General features: G+C 44.8%; 3 protein-coding genes across 4 annotated transcripts in view; 1 reads left to right on the top strand and 2 right to left on the bottom strand.

Moving 5' to 3' along the window:
- Window positions 1-7,572, bottom strand: part of tulp1a (TUB like protein 1a) — a 36,609-nt gene extending 29,037 nt beyond the window's left edge. The window contains exon 1 of the mRNA XM_048984265.1: window positions 7,557-7,572. The gene's annotated coding sequence lies outside the window, so the exon portion shown is untranslated. The remainder of the gene's footprint in view (window positions 1-7,556) is intronic.
- LOC125713242 (clumping factor B-like) lies at window positions 4,946-20,371 on the bottom strand. The gene is made up of 6 exons (XM_048984223.1): window positions 20,366-20,371; window positions 19,653-19,938; window positions 6,815-6,958; window positions 6,598-6,683; window positions 5,766-5,875; window positions 4,946-5,221 (listed from the first exon to the last, which is right to left on the bottom strand). Exons 1-5 carry the CDS (start codon window positions 20,369-20,371, stop codon window positions 5,846-5,848), a joined length of 552 nt encoding a protein of 183 aa, XP_048840180.1. The 3' UTR covers window positions 4,946-5,221; window positions 5,766-5,845.
- Window positions 9,168-18,313, top strand: LOC125713263 (kelch-like protein 10). Of its 2 annotated transcripts, none has more exons than XM_048984256.1 (5): window positions 9,168-9,287; window positions 14,814-15,303; window positions 15,700-16,311; window positions 16,856-17,005; window positions 17,506-18,313. In XM_048984256.1, exons 1-5 carry the CDS (start codon window positions 9,280-9,282, stop codon window positions 17,809-17,811), a joined length of 1,566 nt encoding a protein of 521 aa, XP_048840213.1. In that variant the 5' UTR covers window positions 9,168-9,279; the 3' UTR covers window positions 17,812-18,313. The 2 variants fall into 2 exon arrangements, with proteins under 2 accessions (XP_048840213.1, XP_048840212.1); XM_048984255.1 differs by lacking the exon at window positions 9,168-9,287 and adding an exon at window positions 9,979-14,250.
- Window positions 20,372-20,824: the final 453 nt, after the last annotated feature.

Genomic DNA, 20,824 nt, shown 5'->3' on the forward strand with positions numbered 1-20,824 from the left:
CGTGCACATTGGGCGCACTGTGGGGCGTACTGAGGGCACATTGGGCGCACTGTGGGGCGTACTGCGTGCACATTGGGCGCACTGTGGGGCGTACTGAGGGCACATTGGGCACAATGTTCATCTCCGCTCCGGCAGCTGGATGGAAGAAGGCCCATATCAACACTTTCTTGAAAAACACAGAACAAGTCTTCACCAATCAGGGGCCAGAAACATTTATAAAATTCCGCGGTCAGTCTGTCCAGGCCCGGTGCTTTCCCGACTGACTGCTCGTGGACAGCAGCAGTAAGTTTTGTCAGAGTCAAAGGCTCTTCCAGCTCATCTCTGTCTGTGACTGGAAGACTTGGTAAGTCCCAAAGAAACTGATCAGCCACTGTCTGATCACAGGCCTCAGCACAGAACAGGTTCTCATAAAAGGCTATTGAGTGTTGTAAAATCTCGTGCTTGTCAAACGTACTACGCCCATTGGGGAAGATCAAGTGGCGAAAAGGCTCTCTCTCTACCCTGTGCTTCTCCAACCCAAAAAAATGCGGTGGAGGCGTCCATATCAGTCTCCTTCGTATAGCGGCCCGGGCCAAAGCTCCAGCCCCTCTTTCCACCAGAAGGTCTTTCAACAGGAGTCGGTTCCTCTGCAGGGCCTCAGCATCTCCCACCCTGCCATGCTCTGCTCCTGTGCACAGCCGCAAGATCTCATCCTCCAGTTTTTTAAAACGGTTCTGTAGTTCAGTCTGGAAATATGCAGCATAGTTCTGGCAGAAGAGCTTGATTTGCACTTTTCCGACATCCCACCATTGACTGAGGGACTTGAATTGTGATTTTTTTTCTCCCTCCACACCTCCCAGAAGGAAGAGAAAGATCGTACAAAGTTGTGGTCCTGAACTAATTTATTATTAAAACGCCAGTAACAATGTTGCGAGGAGAAATAAGTGCAAGAGAAAACGACGAACAAAATGATGATCGGAGAGAGGGAAGGGAGCGATGCCACAGCTTAAAAACCTGCCCTTATTCCGATAGTTTACATAAAACCTGTCCAGCCGAGCAGCAGACACCATGTTAGAGTTCACCTTCACCCAGGTATACTGTCTGCACTTTGGGAAATGGTCTCTCCACACATCAATCAGACCATTCTAGTCAATAACAGATCGCAGAACAGAAGCTGAACCAAGGTGAGGCTCCTCGTGATTCCTGTCGAGCACGTGCTCCAAAGTAGAATTAAAATTACCAGCCAGAGCAACAACGCTCTCCTGTGACAGTGTCTCTAAGAACGTATGTAAATCTGTAAAAAAGGCCACCCGTTCTGAGCCTACATTTGGTGCATACACATTAATAAAAGAGAACAGTTCATGCAGGTAAAACTGAACACACAGGAGCCTCCCAGGTACAACTTCTGTAACCACCGGTCGCAGGACTGGGACTCTCTGTGAGAACAGCAGAGCGACCCCAGCACTGACAGAAGAGCCATGACTAAAAACAACCTGGCCGCCCCAGTCAGCTCGCCACTGAGCCTGGTTCGCCTCATCACTGTGAGTCTCTTGTAAAAACACATCTACCTTTTTTACAGCAATATAATCAAACAACGCAGCTCTTTTAGTAGCATTGCGACACCCGTTCATATTTAGCGAGCCAAAAATCAACGAAGCCACAAAAAAAGAGCTAAGAAAGGACAACAAAAAAAAAAACATAGAACATAAACCCACCGTACTGCTAGCGGTGGCGTAACACACTCCTAATAGTGCTCATCAGTTTTTTCAATCTGTACCGCTTCTGTTTATCAAGCTCGTCAAAAGTACATTTCCTCATCGCCATCGTACATGAAGCTAAAAACAGTTGCAAATCAGGAAAACAGGACTCTGTCTTGGGTTTTCTCTGGCCTTTAGTGCTGTCCAGAAAGAAAATGATCTGCTCAAGAGAGTAAACCTTGGTCCTACCTACAGGGGTGCTGGAGTCCATGGAGGCCTGTGAGTCCTCTAAGTCATCAGCCAAACTCTCCAAGTCCTCATAATCTTTATCAGAATCCGGTAAGTGCATGTCCAGCTCAGGCTCGGGATGTTCCGCTGTGGTGTGGTCTACAGGTGGGTCAGTGCCAGGCTCAGCAGGTGCGGTGTCACTCACCGCACTACTACCAGCAGGCCCTGCTGCGTCCGGGCCAGGCTCCTCTGTCAGGCCGCCGTCCCGGCGCGGCTCGGGAGCGGGGCGGGGGGTAGTGACTACGGGCGGGGGGGTCTGAGTCCACGGTCTGAGTCCAAGTTCGGTACTACAGTATCGGCGCCCCCGCGGTGCTCGGTGTCCCGCGCCCCTCCCCGCGCTCCCCCGGAGGGAGCTCCCCTCGCGGGCAGGCCTGTCCCACATGCCCAAAACCACCGCACGCAAAACACTTCACACTCTCGGAGCTGAAAAAAATCATGTAAACTTTCCCCTCCACTGTAATCTTAACAGACACGTCTAGGACCTCCTGCGGTGCGTTAAGAATCATAAATGTTTGCCGTCTAAAAGACATGACGTGCCTGAATTCGGCATTTTTGCAGCCGATAGGAATCATCCTAATTGGGCTCACCAACTTCCCGTAGCGCCCCAGAATATTGGACAGTAGTTCATTTCCAATAAATGGGGGAACATTAGATAACACAACCTTTTTTGATGCCTGCACGGCACCCCGATCGGAGTCAGTGAGAAAAAAAATAAAACACACAATCAGTAGTAAACTAATCTAAAACAAAATGAGAGAGAGACCAAAATAAATTTAGCCGTAATATATATACACGAAGAAAAAGAAAGTTAGTTTTTTAAAAAAGAACGTCTGGTACCGTTAAGATAGGACTCAAACTAATCATCACGGTCTCCTGGCAGTTCCCAGAGCGAACGCTAGGGGGAATATGGCGCACTCGGCTGCCGCGGCTTGTTATGCCGAATTCTGCATCTCTGCAGAGAAAGGCTCCCCCTGCCGGGAGCGCGCACGGCTCTTCTCGTCGGTCGAAGGGGGAAAGAAGTATTTCCGTCCCGTTAAATGAACTACAGAAATGGGAAATTGTGTTTGGACATTTAAAAGACGTATGTCGCTGTTTCACGCCGACAAAGATCATTTAACCAACATGGTTATGATGAACTATGCGAAGACATGTAAACGATGAGCCTCGAACGAATGCATACTTTGTTTCTGTACTTGTAACGTCATTCGTTAGCTAGTTTCTGAAGAAGTTCTTCGCTCTATTCACCAACGTGAAGAGCCTTACACCATACGATTTCTTAACTAATTTAGTAATTGATTTCTCTCCACATTGAAGAGATTTTTCTGGTACAATGATCTGAAATAGCAATAACAAAAAGATGTTTTTCGTTATGAGAGCATACCTGCCAGCAGGTGTATTTCCCTTGTCTATGGGAAATATGAAATCAAATAATCAGCTGGGGTACAAATATGATTTTTTTTTCTGAAAAAATAAATGCTTTTTTTCCCCCCTCCACTTGACTTATTCGTGGTATTTAGGTTGCTCCTTTCTAGCATTTTCTATCTGGTTTTGAGACTCCATAGACTAGACGCTATTAGAAAAAAAAATCCTATAAAATACGTAAATTGGAACCCAGAGTCTAGAAGTCATTGAAAAAAGCATACCCCCGCACCCCCCCCCCCAAAAAAAAAATAAAAAATTAAAGTTGCTGTGTCTGTGTCAGGTCAGCCCCGGGGATCCCTGTGTGACATCATGGGGAATCCTCATCACTATGCCTATGCCCTATAGGGAATCCGGGTCTGTCTGAAACTTCTGATTATGGAGTCCTGTCCGGGGGGAGGTTTTCCTCGCCAGTGTTTCTTGTTTAGATGCTATATCCCCTCCCCACTGAATTGAAGTTTCACTAGTTGTCTTGTCTATTTTTGCCTGTCTGGTACACCTGCCAGACGTGAGATCTTCCAGGTTTTCCTAGAGTTCGAGAGCCTCCTGCATATTTGTTCTGTCTGTCCTCCAGCTGATCTTCTGACCCTGGTTCTGCTTTCAGAACACAAGATCCGTCTTGCTTCCTTTCCTGCCTATGTACGTCAACCTGATCTTCCCCTGCCCATCAACTTCTGCTATTGCCTTGCCCTCTTGCCAAAACAACAAACAAAAAGAGAAAAGCTGAATATTCATAAACAGGGTCTCAATGTGATCCCAGGCAAAGTGAGGAGATCAGTGAGTTTGCCATGAAGAGAAGTTCATTATGGGATTGTCTCTAAGTCCACATGGCATTGAAGTGATAGGTCTGAACCAAAACTCTGATAGAGGGGGAGGACAACAGAGGACCATACCATCTATCACTGAAGTCAGAGGCCAGTGCAAAAGCATCACAAGATACACACTGCAATGTAGTGAGATTTCACTTTTACTCTTCACACACATACAGAGCTTTGCTACTTTTATGCCTTTGCTGGGATTCTGCTTAAACTCCTATCAAACCCAATTATTGGTTCCTCAAATTTAATATTAGATGAAAGTACATAATGGAAAGTATTTCTAAATTTACCTACTAAAAGTCAGTACATTTTTTACATACATGATTTAATAAGTAACTGGGACAGCATAGAGTTCGGTGTGGTGCTTTGGAGATGTCCCATTGATTATTGTGAGAGATTATTTTAAGAGCAGGAAGTCACAGACATTTTCAGCCACCATGAAAGAAAATGCAGAGGACAAACAGCATTTTTCATGTTAATTTAATTCAAAAGATTCTCTGCCGCTGTGGCACGGCGACAAGGGAATTAGCATCTGAAAAGGTGCCTATGGGATTGGTCCCGTAAGCCCTTTAAGATACAGCCAGCCTCTGTGGGACACTGGCCTAGACCAGCCCCCATGCGTGTGTCAGGGAGATAAATGGAACGTACTGTGCATTATGTCTCTGTAGTAAGGCAGGTGAGAGCATGTACCCGAATCCCACTCACTGCGAAGCTTGTACCCGAATCCCACTCACTGCGAAGCTTGTACCTGAATCCATCTCTCCAGGATGCATGTACCTGAATTGCTCTCTCCTGGACGTGTGTACTTAAATGTTACTCTGCAGGAGGTGTGTATCTGAATCCCTCTCTTCGGCACGTGTGTAGCTGAATCCTCTTCTCTGTGATGCGTGCACGCCAAATTCTTTAACTTAACTTCCCAATGTCATTCTCTCCATCCCGCGACAGGTCTGTGGCGTCAGTGGAGATCAGGTAGTTCGAGGTCGTGCCCTTCTTGCGTTAGCGGCCAGCCAGCAGGAAGGCCTGTTGGAGGGGGGTGGAGTCAGAGAGCAGCCCTTACATCATCTGAACACTGCGCTAAACCTGTGTCTGATGGAAATCATAGCATTTTACTCCATGCACACTGACACCTGTCCGAAAGCACTGTGCTGATCTGGACACTACAGTCATGCTACTTGATGGGGAAAACAGGGAGAAGACTATTTGAAAGTGGTCTCTCCTGTGGTGTCCATGTACTGAGCTCTGACCTTTGACAATGTAAAATATAAAAAAGCAATCAGGTTTCCACAAGATTAGCTAAATTATGCCAAAAAACGAATATATTCATTAATCAAACAATGGTTACAGATGACCTATGTCAGGATAAGTGGTTTGAAGTTGAATGCTGTTTAAAAGATGATTAGAGTTAACCAAAAGTTCTGCTTTCTTGTCTCGAACTTCCTCCCCTTCAGCCAGATGAAGATCTCACCCTCAGTTAGATGAAAGGAGTTGATCTCAGCCCCTTCAGCCAGATGAAAGGGTCCAGTTTCTTCACCTTCAGCCACATGAAACGTTCAGATCCACTCACCTTCTTTTCATTGTCCAGGTGCAGGTAATAAGTGGGGTAGAATCCACGGTCCATGCCACTCTTGTTCCGCGTCACTTGCATCACTTGTTCATGAAGCCCTGTGGAGCTGGCTGCAATACAAACTCCTACAGGTCAACAAACCTGATGATGTGTGAAATATGGTAGTACTTTGGTTTGCAGAAAGTAACATGAAAAGATTACAGAGGCCAGCTGGCACCAGTAATTCAATTAGACAGACGACTTAGGAGATTAATTAGAATCATTGCATTACACAAAAAAAGTTCATAACTTTCATCTCACTAATGCATCTAAAGGAGGAATCAGATATAAGACCAGTGGCCCTTTCACTAATACCACCACACTATCACAGTGAAGGCCAACAATGACACAATGTTTGCTGAAAACTCCCTATGCATACCCAATAACTCTTGGTAGGAAAATGCATTGCACATGGTCAGGATCAAGTACGGACTTCATTTTAAACATCCTGACAAAAGCTACATTGCTGGTGGTGTCTTAGACCAGTGTGTTAGGAGTTGGTAGGGAACAAAAATGTGGACTGTCTGGGTTCCCCCAGGACCAGGTTGAGATACACTGTCTTAGATATTTATCTTTTGTCCACAGAAGACGTTCATCACTACAACCATTTGTTAGTTTCCGAGACGAATTGACGGTAGAGCGATATGACCTGGTTCGGTGGGCAACTAACACATTCTCAGTATTTGGCTATGTTGTTGTGCGGGTCACACTGTAGGACGTCATCAGCGCTGTAGGGGGTCTTCACAGCCGTGGGGGTCATCAGTGCCCCGTAACCCCTTTGTCTTTGACGTACCTTTTTGCTCTTCTTCCCCTTGCTTTTCTTCTTCTTCATGGTCACCTCTGAGTCCTCGTCTTCACTCTCCTTAGCCTTTTTATGTCCTGGAAGAAGATAATCAATTACAAGTCATAAGTACATCTGCCAAGGGCACCGGTAATCGGTTTACCCTCTTAGGTGGCTTCCAAAGGCTAAATAATGATATTCAGGGCAAAAGCTATGGGGGCGACCTCACCTTTCTTCTTCCCCTTTCTATCCTTCTCCTTTTCCTTCTCGTTGTCTCCTCCGGCCCGGAACATGGAGCCAGGATTGGTGTAATCTTTCCTCTTGGTTTTACTGGGTTTGGTTTCAGGTTCGCTATCATCGCTCTGCACTTTGGCTGCCAACAAGACAGTTTATTCTCCGTCTTCATTTCAAGCTGCGGCTGAGTTCATATCAGAGTGATTAAGCCATCTGAAGGGGCGCTGTCATTAATGTAGCTATATTGTACGGTTCCACCAATTATACAATGACCTTCATCTTACCAGCATCTTCATATTCTTAGGCCCAGAGATATCATTAATATATAAATCATCAGGAATCACCTTTCTTTCTTGTGCTGAAACTCGGCTTCTCCTCATCTATCATAAACATGGCTACCTAGTAATTTACCTGTGTTACCTGCGGATGTCTTATTTCTTAATTATTATTAGTGTTTTGAATTATCTTGTTACTAACAATGAGAATACCCTCCTAAATCGCAATATCTAGGATGTTTTTGACAAAATGTAATTTGTTAAAATTTCACAAATATATTTGCATAAATATTTTTACTTTATTTACGTCTATGGCCACATGCCATGACAATATATGGGCTACATCACAGACCAGTGGCCAAAACATTCAAATAAGTGACCAGTCTAAGTGAAAAATATTTAGGGGGAGTCACTTATGGAAAAATAAGATTAAAGCCCTTCCTGACCCTAGTTCTTAAGTACCTATGTGATCATCTGTGGCAGGGGGTCCTTAGCTCTGGTCGATATTCATTTGGGGGTCCCTGGATCAGAAGAGTTAGGAAACCCAAAATTATTAAATGAGTCCTGTTGTGGTCCTGTTTTTTATTTTTTGTATGTCTCCTGTTTAAGTTCACTGAGAGTGACAACAAACTGGAGACAAATTCCTTGTGTGATCAGACAAAAAGCTGATTCTGAGTCACATCTGGATTGTTTTCAGGGCTCTGTTCACCGGTGACTGGAAGGATTCGGGAAAGCGGGAGTACCAGTTCCCAGGCATTTCCCCAGATACGATGCAGCAGATCATCGAATACACCTACACGTACTCTGTGCTCGTCACGGCTGAGAATGTGGAGAACCTCCTGGCAGTTGCTGATCATCTGTGTCCTGGGCATCGTGCAGCGCTGCAGTGACTTCCTGCATAAGCAGCTCTACCTCGAAAATTGTGTTGGGCTTCTCAAGATTGGAGATGTCTACTGTGTAAACGAGCTGCGCCAGTCTGCATTCGACTTCATCCTGAAAAACTTCAAGGAGGTTGCCATCACCTCAAACGAGTTCCTAGAACTCACCCTGGAAGAACTTTGTGACATCATGCAGCAGGATGAGCTGAATGTCAGAGAAGAGGATGTGGTGTTTGAGGCCATCCTCCGGTGGATCGAGCACGAGCCTGCCACCCGAGAGGCCCACATTTCAGCTCTGTTGCCCAAGGTGAGTATAGTTATACTATGTTCTCATTGACTTGTGTATATTACAATAGAATGCTCATTGAGTGAAGTCCTTATTACTGTAGCTAGAGACTGAACCTCCATTTCCATGTCCCATAAGTCTACAACCAAGGCTTCCAGGTATTACACCTGGGAGGAGAGTGTAACAAATAATGGAAAACAAAACACTCAAATGTCTTACATGAAATAAGTGTTAGCTGACACATCTGAGACTTTCAAAGTAAATTCAATTGGCTTCAGCTAAAGCATTTTGAAAATGAGAAATTCAGACTCGGACATGCTGTTATATCCATTATGTTAAGGGCTGCTCTATTCTAGAGATACACAAAAAAGCACTAAGAAACTCATGGGAATTCTCTTGTTCTGGTTTCCTGTGTAGGTGCGGATGGCTCGTATGGATGTGGAGTATTTTTTGAAGACCATAAAGAACAATCCCATAGTGAAGGCTAATGAAGAATGCAAGACAATTGTCAGTGATGTCTTGAAGATACTATATGATTTAGATGATGAAAATCAAAATTCGGACTTGGAAAACCCAATGATCTGCCCACGCCTGCCCTCTGACATCATTCTGGCTATCGGTGGCTGGGATAACTTTGCAACAAATTCGATTGATGCGTACGACACCCGGGCCGACTGCTGGATGGATGTCACACAGCGAGAGGACAGCTTACAGGCAGGTCATGGCACTGCCTATTTGAAAGGATTTGTGTACTGCATCGGGGGGTCTGATGGCAACACCATCAGTAATGCCGTCCGTCGGCTGGACCCCATCACACGGACGTGGCAACAGGTGGCCGCAATGCACTTGCCCCGCTGTTACCACAGCGTGGCTGTCCACGATGGGTCCATCTACGTCATGGGCGGCTATGATGGCCAGAGGGTCTACAACATTGTAGAGCGGTACGACCCAGAAACCAACAAGTGGACCCTGATGGAGCCCATGAACGAGCGGCGAAGTGTTGCCAGCGCCACCACCCTGAATGGCAAGGTAGGGTAATGGGAGGGCGTCTGACTGTGTTTACCCTCATTTTTACCCTGAAAATGATTATGTTACACAGTCAGCAGCTCTCTTTCTTTTCAGATTGCTGATATTATTCCTTAATGACTAAGTTCAGCAACCTTATGTGTTTAGATATAACATAAATGACCATGCATTAGTGATCTGCTTTAGTGGTAACTTGGGTAGCACAAATCAGACTGGTCAGTATGAACCCAGCTGGAGCTGTTTAAATGATCGACTTATTATTCACTCTTGAAAATAAAAAGGCAAAGTGTTTATACCGCTGACGAGATCCGTGTATCCCTGCATGCCTCGTGAGCCCCATGTATGTCATTGTATTTAATGCATTAGTGAACAGGTTTTGCTCCTTCCGTGAGCCACGCCCCCTCCTTAACCTCGTGGGGAATCCCTGTGTGATCAGCTATTTCTGAATGTCGTTACTAGTCCTCTGTATTTAGTTCGCGTTTCAGCCTGTTTCCCCAGTCCGGTCATTGCAACGTCATTGTGTTGTTCTGCCTGTTCTCAAATAAACCCTGTTTCCCGATCGCTTGAGTCCTGTACCTGCTTTCCCAGTCCCGGCTCAGCAGATCGTGACAACCACAAGCCATGTCCCAACACTGCGCCAACACTAGACTATGCAATGCGGTCCATTGTTTATTTTTATTATTACTCTGTATTCGTTAATTTGTTTGTAAATCGCAGACTTTTAGGTTGTGATATTTGTACAACTATTGCGTAACTTATTGGTGAGCAATGGCTACCAAAATGATATAAAGTACAGGCTGTGGTGGCCTGCACCAGCTTAGTGTACGTTATATCGTAAAGTCGTGTGTAAAGTATACCTTAAGTCTTACGTTGAAAGTAGCTAGTTTGAAACTAGCGCCGTGTTCTTTGTCGGTTGCACCACTGCCACTTAAATTACATCGTAGTTAGCAGCTACTAAATAAAGTTACTGTCGTAATGAATGACGTTTTCACCGTGGACAACCAATCAGCATCACTGTCTGATATTACTGGAACTAACTTGCTGTTCTCCATGCTTTTCGACTACTGTATACACATTTTGTATCTAGTCTTAGTAATGTCCTTCTACAGGCGTTGCTTAGTTGTTTGGGATGAAAAAAATATTAAGTTTGGGTTATAAATAGTTACCGATTTATGTTCTCAGTATCTGTGAGAAGAATTTCAACCACAGGGCAACTCATCTGCTAGATCTAGATGATCGCAAAAAGTTGCCAGCTGCTGATTGAAGGTTTTCAAATAGAACTTTGTGGCCCAATATCAATAGGAAAGTGCCCGAGACACATTTCCCAGCATCATTGCTCAAAAGGTAGCCTTGTACTGTCTAGGGTGAAGACGTGTGCTCGCTAGGTATGTCTATCAAATTTCTGGTAATTTCGTGGTAAACTTAGTAATTTATTGTGGATGTTTGACAGCCGTTCTGCTACATGTAAGGCTCGAGCTCAACAACGCACAACAAACAAAGGAAGGGCAACAAATTTGTCTAGCTTGGCAGCTAATGTTAGCTGACTGGTCATATCAAGCCGCGGAACTTGTCTTCAATCAGAAGGAAAAGGTAGAAAGTTACTAAAATGATGTCTGAACTTTATACTACTGGCCTTATATACTTCAGATAAGTTTGTATGGACAATTAATTGGTCATGTATTGCCAATCTTATTGTGCTGTTTTGGAGTCAAATTCACCCCGGTACTAAACGTTATGGACTATAATAATTTTCACATTGACTAATACACTCCACCTGTTTCACTATGAAGGGCTATCCTTTACATTATACTGGGTAACTTTTCTTTACCATGTAATGGTAGCAAAGGTCCAGTTTCACTGCTGTAGATCTCCATAGAGACACGAAAACAGATGAAAACTTATATACTTCTAGATAAAGGTTTATGTCTTTCATGTGAAACTGACCCCAGAGATGAGGTAAGGGTGTTTGTTAACCTGAAGATATTGATTTTATTTTTTTTTAGAAAAATGTTAGACCGTAGGCCGAGAAAGACAAATTTTACACATGAGGTCATAATCCTCCTTCCGGAATAAAGAGAACATAAATTAACATTAGAGTCCAAATTCAATAATTTTATAACAAACAGAAGGAAGCAGCAGATATGGGAGGACATTACTGAGGCTGTAAATACTAAGGGAGTGGAGCAGAGGGACATCAGAGAGGTTAGGAAGAAGTGGAGCGACCTCAAGATGCAGGTAGCTGAGGACTTCCCCAAAGCAGGGCGAACCGGAGGCGGCCCAAAGCCAGATGTGGGGCCATACTCCTCCTTAATTCCTGACATTGTTGGGGAGGATTCCCCATCACTCGTGGGAATTGTAGGAGGTGGGATTGAAACTGGGCTAGCAGTGCAGGTACCCACTCCCTGTTCATCCCCACCTCTAGTATCGCAGTCACCTCCACACCCATGTCCAGATACCCCTGCATTTCCCATACCACTGCCTCTAATTCCACCTGCAGAGCCAGCATGCAGCCCTCCACCACCACCAGCAAAGCGTGTCAGGCTATCCAAGCCACGACCAGAGATTGAGGATGCAGAGGCCCTTAACTGTCAATTGTATAAAGTTGAAATAGAAAAAATTAAAGCAGAAACTTTAAAAATTAGCAGACTATAAACCTAATCACCTCTGTGCAAACAAGCCCACCGTTTCTTCAGAACACCTATGCACCATTCTACCACATTCCTTGTTCTGACATGTGCTACAGTGTAGCACTCCTGTTGCTGATTTGATGGGCTAAGGTAAGGTGTCATTAACCATATTCGTAAGGGACATCCGGAGTCTCCCAGCAACCTTCCGGAATATCTTCCTGCTTCATAGTCTGAACTAAGCCTAGACTGTCTGAGGATGTAACTGTCCTGTTTCGAGCCTGGCCACTTCATCATGCAGTTTGTGATAATAAGGTCTGCATCACAGACAATTTGTGCGTTTATAGAGTGGTAGCCCTTTCTATTGACGTAGTCAATTTTGTGGTCGCTGAGTGTTTTTATCTTTAAGTGCGTGCCATCCACACATCCTAACACATCTGAAAAACTTCTGTCAGGATGTGTTTTGCTGTACAGGCAACAGGGGAAAGTGCGCGTAAGTGTTTATGTGTTTATTCAGTGACACTGCCCCTGCTCTCACGGCTCTGCACACGGTGGACTTGTGTACATGCATCGAGTCGCCTTCATGACTTTGAAAAGAGCCGGTGGCAAAGTACCAGACATACTTGTAAAGCCGAACTGAGGGCTCCGTTTCTGTCCGTAACCTGCTCTAGATCGGCAGCTAACAGATCGGTAATGTTTTGTAATTCGGCAGGGCGAAAACGAATCCGAGCATACAGATCAACATCATCATATTCTTCAAAGACATGTAATCGGTCACGAATGACTCTTTCTCGACGTAAACGGCGTTTAATTTCGTCTTCCCACCGTTTAAAACGGATAGCCATTTTCACCACTTTTTAACGTCTTTCTTACGATGGACTTTACACCTAATGTTAAGGTAGTGTGAAATCTACGCTATAACTTAGTACGACGTTGAAACTAAAAGCGTGGTGCAACGGATTCTTTTTTAGTAGTGCGTAAACTCGAACGTAGGGCCAACTTATGTCCGTCGTAGGCTAAGATCTAACTTGTCTAGCTTAGCTGGTGCAACCCACTGCAGTATATTACCTGATATTTTAAATTAAAAAAGCACTATCGGCAAAAAGCGATGCTATCACAGCGAATGCGAGGCTGAGACTGAAGCGTTACCCTTCGTTTCCGCTGAGAGACGGAATTCCGTGACTCATTTCCCCGCGCGTACAGGTTCTCTTAGGTCGGCATTCACGGTTCTACTTCTGAGATTCAGATTGAGTTCTAGGTATTTTTTTTTTAAACTGGTTGGTTCGACTTTTAAGAAATTAGAGTTCTAATGAGTTCGAGAACTGAGGTACCACTGTATATGTAGTTGACTTGTAAGACACTCAAAGGATAAGCCTGTAGGAAAATATTAAAGTTTTACATGAACCTCACATTTTACCACACGTGATAACATACTTGTCACAAAACACCCTGATCCATATATATGAATCATGCATTTTTTTTCGTGTGGGGGCTTCACCCGTTGTTTTAAAAAACCCACCACTGGTCGGTTATTGCACGTTTCCGTTACAGCCAAACTGTCCCTGTGCCGCATGTTTAACTGGCGGCTACTAAAAACATAATATGGATTTACATATAATTATAAGTATTTTAACAGGCGAGTCAATATTGATTTGTAACTATATACTTTTAAAATTCATCCTACTAATTCTTCAACCCAATAAAACGCCAAATGAAACGGTGTCCTAGCTTCCCAGTGTATACTCTCCCACAACGAATAGTAACTGAGACGATTCCGTAGCCCCGCTGAAATAGATGTGAAATTTAGTTTTTCGATTTTAGAAACGTAACCGATAACAAGACAAGACAAATTTATCGGTGTTCGAATTTGGGGAATTCCTGATTTGACTATTCGTACATAATACAAAAATGGAATTTCTGAGATAAGCACAGTATACATTTACCAAAAGTGCTGTTAAAAAATGTCACTTCTTGTTCTACAGCTAATTGTACAAGCAGAACGTTTGTGTTTTCCGATCAACTGCAACTCAAATCTAGATTTAAAAATAAACATAAAAATAAGTACGGTATCTTAGAACACTGTGACGCAAAAGCGCATTTTTTACGTCGTAGAACGTATGTACACGTCATTTCGAGTGATATAAAAAGGAGAGAGAGACGAGATATCCACATTTTTGAATTATGATGGCACACGACATGGAGCGAGTACTGATGTCCCCGGCGTTCGAAGTGTTTAACAAGCTTCGGCTGGCAGGACAGCTTTGTGACGTGGTCCTCATCACCGACGGTGTTAAATTCAACGCCCATAGAGTAATTCTGTGTGGCTGTAGCTCATACTTCCAGTAAGTAGCTGTGACCCATATATGACGATGCCAAAGCAACAAGGAGTCCGTTTTTTTTCTCTCGTTAGCAATGACTTCTCCTTGACAATAAGGCTCTAGGACGACAGAAAGTTTCTTAAATGCATTATTGTGTTATATTAGTATACTACAGGGTTAGTAAAAATATTTCTTAGATACAGTTATTAAAGGTACCACCTTAACTTTTGAATTAATAAGTATAATAGCTGTGTAAAAATATAGAAAGGGGATCACATTAATCAGTGGCAAAAATAATATTCTGAGGGACCTGCCCTCCAATCTAAGTGAAAAATATGTAGGGGGAGTCACTGATGGAAAAATAAGATTAAAGCCCTTCCTGACCCTAGTTCTTAAGTATGTATGTGATCATCTGTGGCAGGGGGTCCTTAGCTCTGGTCGATATTCATTAGGGGGTCCCTGGATCAGAAGAGTTTGGAAACCCAAAATTATTAAATGAGTCCCGTTCAATTCCTTGTGTGATCAGACAAATTCCTTGTGTGATCAGCCAAAAAGCTGATTCTGACTCACATCTGGATTGTTTTCAGGGCTCTGTTCACCGGTGACTGGAAGGATTCGGGAAAGCGGGAGTACCAGTTCCCAGGCATTTCCCCAGATACAATGCAGCACATCATTGAGTACGCCTACACGTACTCTGTGCTCGTCACGGCTGAGAATGTGGCGAACCTCCTGGCAGCTGCTGATCGGCTGAGTATCCTGGGCATCATACAGCGCTGCAGTGACTTTCTGCATGAGCAGCTCTGCCTTCAGAACTGCATTGGCCTTTTTAAAACTGCCGATGGCTACGGCCTCAATGAGCTGCACCAGTCTGTTTTCAGCTTCATCCTTCAGAACTTCAAGGAGGTTGCCAGCATCTCAGAGGAGTTCATAGATCTGTCCCTACAAGAACTTTGCGACATTATTGAGAAGGATGAGCTGAATGTGAAACAGGAAGATGTGGTGTTTGAGGCCATCCTCCGGTGGATCGAGCACGAGCCTGCCACCCGAGAGGCCCACATTTCAGCTCTGTTGCCCAAGGTGAGTATAGTTATACTATGTTCTCATTGACTTGTGTATATTACAATAGAATGCTCATTGAGTGAAGTCCTTATTACTGTAGCTAGAGACTGAACCTCCATTTCCATGTCCCATAAGTCTACAACCAAGGCTTCCAGGTATTACACCTGGGAGGAGAGTGTAACAAATAATGGAAAACAAAACACTCAAATGTCTTACATGAAATAAGTGTTAGCTGACACATCTGAGACTTTCAAAGTAAATTCAATTGGCTTCAGCTAAAGCATTTTGAAAATGAGAAATTCAGACTCGGACATGCTGTTATATCCATTATGTTAAGGGCTGCTCTATTCTAGAGATACACAAAAAAGCACTAAGAAACTCATGGGAATTCTCTTGTTCTGGTTTCCTGTGTAGGTGCGGATGGCTCGTATGGATGTGGAGTATTTCTTGACGACAATAAAGAACAATCCTATAGTGAAGGCTAATGGAGAATGCAAGACAATTGTCAGTGAAGTCTTGAAGATACTATATGATTTAGATAATGAAAATCAAAATTCGGACTTGGAAAACCCATTGATCTGCCCACGCCTGCCCTCTGACATCATTCTGGCTATCGGTGGCTGGGATAACTCTGCAACAAATTCGATTGACGCGTACGACACCCGGGCCGACTGCTGGATGGATGTCACGCAGCGAGACGACAGCTTCCAGGCAGGTCATGGCACTGCTTATTTAAAAGGACTCGTGTACTGCATCGGGGGGTCTGATGGCAACACCATCACTAATGCCGTCCGTCGGCTCGACCCCATCACACGGACGTGGCAGCAGGTGGCCCCAATGCACTTGCCCCGCTGTTACCACAGCGTGGCTGTTAACGATGGGTCCATCTATGTCATGGGCGGCTATGATGGCCAGAGGGTCTTCAACATTGTAGAGCGGTACGACCCAGAAACTAACAAGTGGACCCTGATGGAGCCCATGAACGAGCGGCGAAGTGTTGCCAGTGCCACCACCCTGAATGGCAAGGTAGGGTAATGGGAGGGCGTCTGACTGTGTTTACCCTCATTTTCCCCTTGAAATTGAGTATTTTACACAGTCATGAGTTCTCCTTCTCTTTAGATTGCTTAATGACTAAGTTCAGCACCCTTATGTGTTTAAATGAAACATAAATCACCATGCATTAGTGATCTGCTTTAGTGGTAACTTGGGTAGCACTGTGTCCTCAGGCTCAGTGTTTGTGCAATTCCTCCCACAGTCCAAGACTTGGGAGATAAACTGGTGAATTTACAAACGAAAGAATCCAAAACAATTAGCAGATTTCCCTGTTTAAACACACCTACTAAACCTGATGTATGTGTTTGAGTAACAAAGACCTTCTGACCTAAAAAACCTTCTGCCTTGTGCATCCTAGGATAGTTTCCACGTTCACCACGACCCTGTACTGAATAAAATTTTATGGAAGATGGATGGATTAACCATGCATTAGCAAAATGTACATTTGTTCTTACTAGATCTCCATGCCCAATCATAAACTGCATAACAGTCTTCATGTTTAAACTGATTTTCCTAGATATACATCTGCGGTGGCTTTAATGGTACTGATATCCTCCGTACTGCGGAGCGCTATGATCCACGCACGGGTGAATGGACCCAGATCGCACCAATGCGCACTCGCCGGCGTTGCCTTGGAGTGGCTGCTTACAAGGGGGAAATCTATGTGGTGAGTGACTCCTTCCTGTGTCAAGCCTCATGCTCTTTTGTCATGGCTGCTGTGTCACAGATTGTGATGCGCTTTGACCAAACAGAAATGTTCACAATCAGAAATGACCTGCTGTCACGGCTTAACTGAATACACATAAAAAACATATACGCTACGTTGGTCTTCCTTCAGTGACTGTTTAACTTTTATTTTTTAACTAATAATAATAATTATAATAAAACATAAATATATGAGCATAAGGAGTCTTTTGATGGCTCACAGTTTTCACCAAATTGTACAGGTTTTCTGTTGCCTAAACCCTTCTTTTCATTGCATATAGGTTGACTTGTACGTTGAACACAAATGAGTTATAAGCTTGTTTCATTCATAGACAATGGGAGGTTGTAAGGCGCCTGCTTTCATAGGAGTAATATTCCTTAAGAGTTCATGACTTTCGGGAAAGTTCATATTTGCTTATCCCTTCGGTACCCAAGTGATCACTTACCTTTGTTGTCTCCCAGGTGGGCGGTACCGACGGGGCTCATCCGTTAAGGAGTATGGAGGTCTATGACCCTGCAACGTACCGCTGGCGGACTATGGCCCCCATGTTCACAATGCGCAGCAACTTCGGCATCGCAGTGGTGGACGACCTCCTCTTTGTTATGGGTGGCACTGATGGATTGACTGTGACCAATAAGGTGGAATGTTATGATGCGGACACTGGCAGCTGGTACCGTGCTCAGGACATGAGTAACCCCAAGAAATCCTTCAGCTGCTGCGTAATACCTGCCTTCCACCGCATCGTGAATTCTGCTGCACCTCGTTAGTCCCTGATGGCCGCCCCGCAACAGATAAACCCACCTGCCCCCAACAGCATCACAGACCAGTGGCCAAAACATCCAAATAAGTGACACATAATGATGGAACCTGTCGTGATGTTGCTGGGCGCACGGACCATGGAAGCAGGAGAAGGACACGGAGGATCGAGGAAAACTGGATTTAATGGGGAAATGGAGCAGGAACATGGACCAGGCAGATCACACGCAATGATGGTACAACACATCACAAGACTTCAGTGACAGATCTAGGGAAACATACTCTGACACGGACTTAAATACACCAGACTAATGGAAAATGACTCAAAACAACTGATGACACAGGGATTCCACATGAATTTTTATTATTACTCTGCATTCGTTTGTAAATCGCAAACTTTTAGGTTGTAATATTTATGTATTTATGATGTAACAATTGCGTAACTTTTTGGTGAGCAATGGCTACCAGTGTATTACATGATATTTTCAATAAAAAAAGTACTATTGCCAAGAAGCGATGCCATGACAGTTAATGCGAGGCTGAGACCGAAGTACATTGGGCACACTGTGGGGTGTACTGCGGGCACATTGGGGGCACTGTGGGGTGTACTGTGGGCACATTGGGCGCACTGTGAGGTGTACTGCGGGCACATTGGGCGCACTGTGGGGTGTACTGCGGGCACATTGGGCGCACTGTGGGGTGTACTGCGGGCACATTGGGCGCACTGTGGGGTGTACTGCGGGCACATTGGGCGCACTGTGGGGTATACTGCGGGCACATTGGGCGCACTGTGGGGTGTACTGCGGGCACATTGGGCGCACTGTGGGGTGTACTGCGGGCACATTGGGCGCACTGTGGGGTGTACTGCGGGCACATTGGGCGCACTGTGGGGTGTACTGCGGGCACATTGGGCGCACTGTGGGGTGTACTGCGGACACATTGGGGGCACTGTGGGGTGTACTGCGGGCACTGTGGGGTGTACTGCGGGCACTGTGGGGTGTACTGCGGGCACATTGGGCGCACTGTGGGGTGTACTGCGGGCACATTGGGCGCACTGTGGGGTGTACTGCGGGCACATTGGGCGCACTGTGGGGTGTACTGCGGGCACATTGGGCGCACTGTGGGGTGTACTGCGGGCACATTGGGCGCACTGTGGGGTGTACTGCGAGCAACATTGGCCCCTCGTGATTCTTGTCGAGCACGTGCTCCAAAGTAGAATTAAAATTACCAGCCACAACAACAACGCTCTCCTGTGACAGTGTCTCTAAGAACGTATGTAAATCTGTAAAAAAGGCCACCCGTTCTGAGCCTACATTTGGTGCATACACATTAATAAAAGAGAACAACAGTTCATGCAGGTAAAACTGAACACACAGGAGCCTCCCAGGTACAACTTCTGTAACCACAGGTCGAAGAAGAGCCATGACTAAAAACAACCTGACCGCCCCAGTCAGCTCGCCACTTAGCCTGGTTCGCCTCATCACTGTGAGTCTCTAAAAACACATCTACCTTTTTTACAGCAATATAATCAAACAACGCAGCTCCCGTTAATATTTAGCGAGCCAAAAATCAACGAAGCCACAAAAAAGAGCTAAGAAAGGACAAAAAAAAAAACATAGAACATAAACCCACCGTACTGCTAGCGGTGGCGTAACACACTCCTAATAGTGCTCATCAGTTTTCATCAGCAGTTCATCAAGCTCGTCAAAAGTACATTTCCTCATCGCCATCGTACATGAAGCTAAAAACAGTTGCAAATCAGGAAAACAGGACTCTGTCTTGGGTTTTCTCTGGCCTTTAGTGCTGTCCAGAAAGAAAATGATCTGCTCAAGAGAGTAAACCTTGGTCCTACCTACAGGGGTGCTGGAGTCCATGGAGGCCTGTGAGTCCTCCAAGTCATCAGCCAAACTCTCCAAGTCCTCATAATCTTTATCAGAATCCGGTAAGTGCATGTCCAGCTCAGGCTCGGGATGTTCCGCTGTGGTGTGGTCTACAGGTGGGTCACTGCTACCAGCAGGCCCTGCGGCGTCCGGGTCAGGCTCCTCTGTCAGGCCGCCGTCCCGGCGCGGCTCGGGAGCGGGGCGGGGGGTAGTGACTACGGGCGGGGGGGTCTCGTCCTCCCTCCCGGTCCCCACGGTCTGAGTCCAAGTTCGGGGGAGCTGCAGTTGATTGAGCTAGAGAACAGCTCTCACAATGAGTGAGTGAGTGAGTGAAATAATTTATACATAACATGGTAAATAAGTGTTTTTCCTTATTTGTAAAAACTTTTTGTTTTTGTAATTTGCCTAATCTACTTCTTCAGATTCCAGAAACAGGAATGCATAAAAGAAACTTTTAGCTCCAAGTTTAGTTCCTGAGTTTAGATTATCTGGTTCCATAGTTCTTTAAACTTTTTGGATGGAAAGGGCTTTACGGTAAGCTAAAATGTCAGGTGCAAAAGGTCTAGTCTAGTTGAGTCACAGGTGGAGCCTTTAAACTAGCTTTGAAATAGAACTTAAATTAACTGAACTTAACTTAACTTAAGATCAAGTTAACTTGTCAGGCTGATCTGCCTTTATGAAATACCATCATGCCTTTATTTTCTAGTGTAATCTGAAACACAAAACTTGTATACTGTGTTTCCTAGTCACAAAATATTCTGTAATTTGGCCTTTACAGTTAAATTCAAGCTTTGATTTTGTTCCCTTCTTAGGGTCTAATTGCATATAAACATTACATACTGTACCTATGGCAACTGCTGGGCCAGTGGGGCGGTCAGCATATGCACAAGGATGCGTCTTGTGTTGGCAGATGGGTTGGGACCCCCAGATGTTGCCAGATACTTTACCTAAATTGAGGTAATAATATATTAGTGTATTCACAAGACAGCAGCAAACTGTAATGTAAAATGTAATAAACTTGTGATGTACAAGTTGCAAAGTGGAAAACATATGCCTTCTGGCAGGATGGTAGATGGAGAGGCGCAATTTGTCAGCTATAGCAACAGCTGCTTGACAACAGCCACCTCTTCTTTAAGATGTTACA

Source organism: Brienomyrus brachyistius, chromosome 18 (assembly GCF_023856365.1).
Source record: "Brienomyrus brachyistius isolate T26 chromosome 18, BBRACH_0.4, whole genome shotgun sequence".
In the NCBI taxonomy this organism is placed as follows: Eukaryota; Metazoa; Chordata; class Actinopteri; order Osteoglossiformes; family Mormyridae; genus Brienomyrus; species Brienomyrus brachyistius.

What these genes read in the sequence shown, in the direction of transcription:
- LOC125713263 (XM_048984255.1), top strand. Translation starts at nt 14,090, where the DNA reads ATGATGGCACACGACATGGAGCGAGTACTGATGTCCCCGGCGTTCGAA. An exon ending in GGCTGTAGCTCATACTTCCA is followed by an intron (nt 14,251 to 14,813) that starts GTAAGTAGCTGT and finishes GATTGTTTTCAG; the next exon opens with GGCTCTGTTCACCGGTGACT. An exon ending in CCACCACCCTGAATGGCAAG is followed by an intron (nt 16,312 to 16,855) that starts GTAGGGTAATGG and finishes TGATTTTCCTAG; the next exon opens with ATATACATCTGCGGTGGCTT.
- LOC125713242 (XM_048984223.1), bottom strand. An exon ending in TAGAAAGGGGAAGAAGAAAG is followed by an intron (nt 6,684 to 6,814) that starts GTGAGGTCGCCC and finishes ATCTTCTTCCAG; the next exon opens with GACATAAAAAGGCTAAGGAG. An exon ending in AGGGGAAGAAGAGCAAAAAG is followed by an intron (nt 5,876 to 6,597) that starts GTACGTCAAAGA and finishes TTTGTATTGCAG; the next exon opens with CCAGCTCCACAGGGCTTCAT.